The sequence below is a fragment of the Stegastes partitus genome, unplaced genomic scaffold, assembly GCF_000690725.1.
Source record: "Stegastes partitus isolate 25-593 unplaced genomic scaffold, Stegastes_partitus-1.0.2 Scaffold120, whole genome shotgun sequence".
Taxonomy (NCBI): Eukaryota; Metazoa; Chordata; class Actinopteri; family Pomacentridae; genus Stegastes; species Stegastes partitus.
This window is the reverse complement of record NW_007577851.1, coordinates 637,854-640,707: the sequence shown is the minus strand read 5'-3', so window position 1 is coordinate 640,707 and position 2,854 is coordinate 637,854. Positions and strand designations below refer to the sequence as shown.

Sequence of the window (2,854 nt, the reverse complement as noted above, 5' to 3'; positions counted from 1 at the left end):
GAGGGTAGATGTGTCTCAGTGATGCGTTCAGGGACCATGTGAACGTTGTAAATGTGAGGATTCTTCCTGTTTGTACAGTTTGTGGCTCATAAATGTCATTTTGGTGATCAAAGATCACGTGTGGTGGGTTTTGGTTCAGAGGGTTGAGATGTGACTGGATCTGGTTCTGTGTGGCCTCCTTCAGGTGGTCGGCGGTTTGGACGTTCACAAAAAGATGGTGGTGGACGTGTGACGCCTCCTGACTGAACTCTGAGCACTCTGAAAGCTGCTGGATGAAGACTTGAGCTCAGGATGGAGCCGGAGATGTGACTGGTGTTCAGGGTTTGTGGGTTCTTCTATTTATTCTGGTGTCATCTTCTGGACTTGGGAGCCGCTGCAGGTGGAACTTTGTGAGATGGTCCTTCAGCTTTCTACTGAATCATAGCAACAGTCCACATGTTGAGGAGCCGACGTGATGGTGAAGCTGTGCTGGATGTCAGTCGGTGATGGGAGTCCGTGGTTCAGTCTGTGGTTCTGAGGAAACGTCCAGCTGTTTGGACCTGTGCTGCTTCTGTGACACGAGTTTCATTTAGTTCAGGAAGAAAATATCTTCTCACACTGCTGCTGCATGGTGGAACAGCTCATCCAGAACTACTCCAAAGTGTCCAGAAAGTCTCAACACTGTCCAAAATGACTTGAAATGAGCCTAAAACGAGTTCATAAACGGCTCTAAATATGCCTGAAATGACTCAAAACTGTCCAGAAAGTCTCAAAATTTGATCCAAAAGGACTCAAAATGTTCCAAAAATGACCAGACCTTGTCCTACATCAGTTGATGTCCCCAAACTTTGTCCAAAGAAACTGAAAATTACTTGAAATTTTGCCAAAGTGACACAAAATGTACCCAACAGGACTGGAACTGTGTCCAGAATGACCAGAACCTTGTCCAGAGTTTGTTGGATATCGAGCACAACAACTCAAGACTGTCCAGAAAAACTAGAAATTTGTCCAAATCAAGTTAAAAATGACTCGTGTGTCCCAAAAGTCCAGACTTGTCCTGAACTAGACGTCGTTCATAACGACCCAGAACGAGTCAGAACAGTCCAAACTGGAAATCTGCTGAAAAAATGCCTCAAATGGTCCAAAATACTCAAAATCTGTCCAAAATGAGGAAACAGTTTTAATTAAAACTAAAGGACTGAGAATGTGTGTAAAGTGACGAGAAACGTGTCCGACACGAGTGAATGGATTTCCCAGCTGACCGTCGAACATCAGCAGGAAGGAGAAATCTGACAGCGGTCTGTTTTTACGGTTTCTGACTGATTTTATTTTGTTGAAATGAACCACTTCCTGTTAGGAGTGTGTCTGTAAAGCAGCAGCAGATGGAAGCCATAAGGCTGTGGCCCTCGCAGGCCTCCGTACTGAACTCTGAGCATTAAGGGCCGACAGGAAGCTACTGGCGCTGATCCGGTCGAGGCTGCTGGTTAATACGTACTGAATGTATTTCTACCTGCCTGTGTGAGTTGTTTCCACTGAGGACAGCTTCTCGGTCCGTCCACAGAAACAGTGGTTCTGATCCACAGAACTCAGGAGCTGTTGCTGTGCTGTTGTCTGGTTTCAGGGTGCTGACATGCTGGTTTGGATCTGATGTGCTTCAGCACCGAAGCAGATCTGAAGATGGGATCTGGTTAAATGTTCTGTTTTCACTGTTTCTGGCTGATTATTTGTCATTTTGATGATTTTCTGTTTTCACTAAATAAAGAGGCCAAAAACACGTACTTGACAGAAAAACACCGTTTTGACATTCAGTCCAACATTTCAGTCATTTTCAAATAAAACGTGTGAAAACATGCTGACGAGTTGTTGTGGAGGTTCTCTATAAACCTTCGGCTCAGCAGCATTTCTGGATGAACTGATCCATCACTAGCTGCTGCTCTGAACTCACCACTGATCAACGATTTAAGACGTAGTTCTCCAGCAGCTCATCAATGAGGACGTCCTGCTTCATGCAGCATCATCTAACTGGGATTCTGTCGTCGTGTTGCACCTGAAACTTCACCTGAGACGCTGTGATGTAGCTGCAAGAGGATTGTGGCTCAGAACGGCCAGAAGAAGCAGCGTTCAGGTTCACGCTGTGCAAAGTCCCACTGGATGTAGTCGGACCTGCGCTGTTATGGACACGCTGCATCTGGAGGAGAAAGTATTGGGACGCTGTCAGCGTTGCTCTGGTGTCACATGCAGTCTGGAAGTCCTGGAACATGTTCTTCATGGGTTTGTATTTGCAGCAGCTGCACCTCTGTAGCTCTACTTGGAGGTCAGGGTTGTGTTCAGGGCCTGCTGGAGTTCTGTAAATAGCAGCTTCAGGGAAGGTTCTGGTGGACGCCACACATCGGGGTCCGTCTGTGTCGTCTCACGCTGGTTTGTTGTTTGGGAGCGAAAACAGCAGAAACCAGACGGAGGCCACCTGAACAACACGATGAGTGTTGAAGCATCAGTTTGTGTGTTCAGCGCTGCTTTCAAGGACATCAAGCCCTGCAAGAAGACAAACTGAAAGACGGAGAGAATCTGGAGAAGATGAAGAAGAAACAGGTTGAAACGCTCAAATCCTGTCATGTTGACAAACTGTGACAATAACAGCAAACATCTGTAAAATACTGACCTGTGATCAGATTTAAATCCAGGAAAATAGTTCAGCTTTACGGCCACACGTTGCAGAAGAACAAAGCAGCTTTGAACAAGTCCAGATCCTGGATGTGGACGTTCCTCACAGTGTTTTGAAGCTACCATGTCAATGAATCCTTGTCTGGTGACTTTACTGGATATTATCTGTAATTTAACAGAACAGGAACAATCTGTAAATGACAGTAAACTGTTC

At 45.8% G+C, this 2,854-nt stretch overlaps 1 protein-coding gene across 1 annotated transcript in view; it reads left to right on the top strand.

The window, feature by feature from the left end:
- The window catches only part of LOC103354802 (calcineurin subunit B type 1), an 8,256-nt gene extending 7,247 nt beyond the window's left edge, over positions 1 to 1,009 (top strand). Inside the window, 1 exon segment of the mRNA XM_074465717.1 lies at positions 185 to 1,009. Within this exon segment, the coding sequence (XP_074321818.1) occupies positions 185 to 232 (48 nt within the window). The 3' untranslated portion in view covers positions 233 to 1,009.
- The last annotated feature ends 1,845 nt before the right edge of the window (positions 1,010 to 2,854 follow it).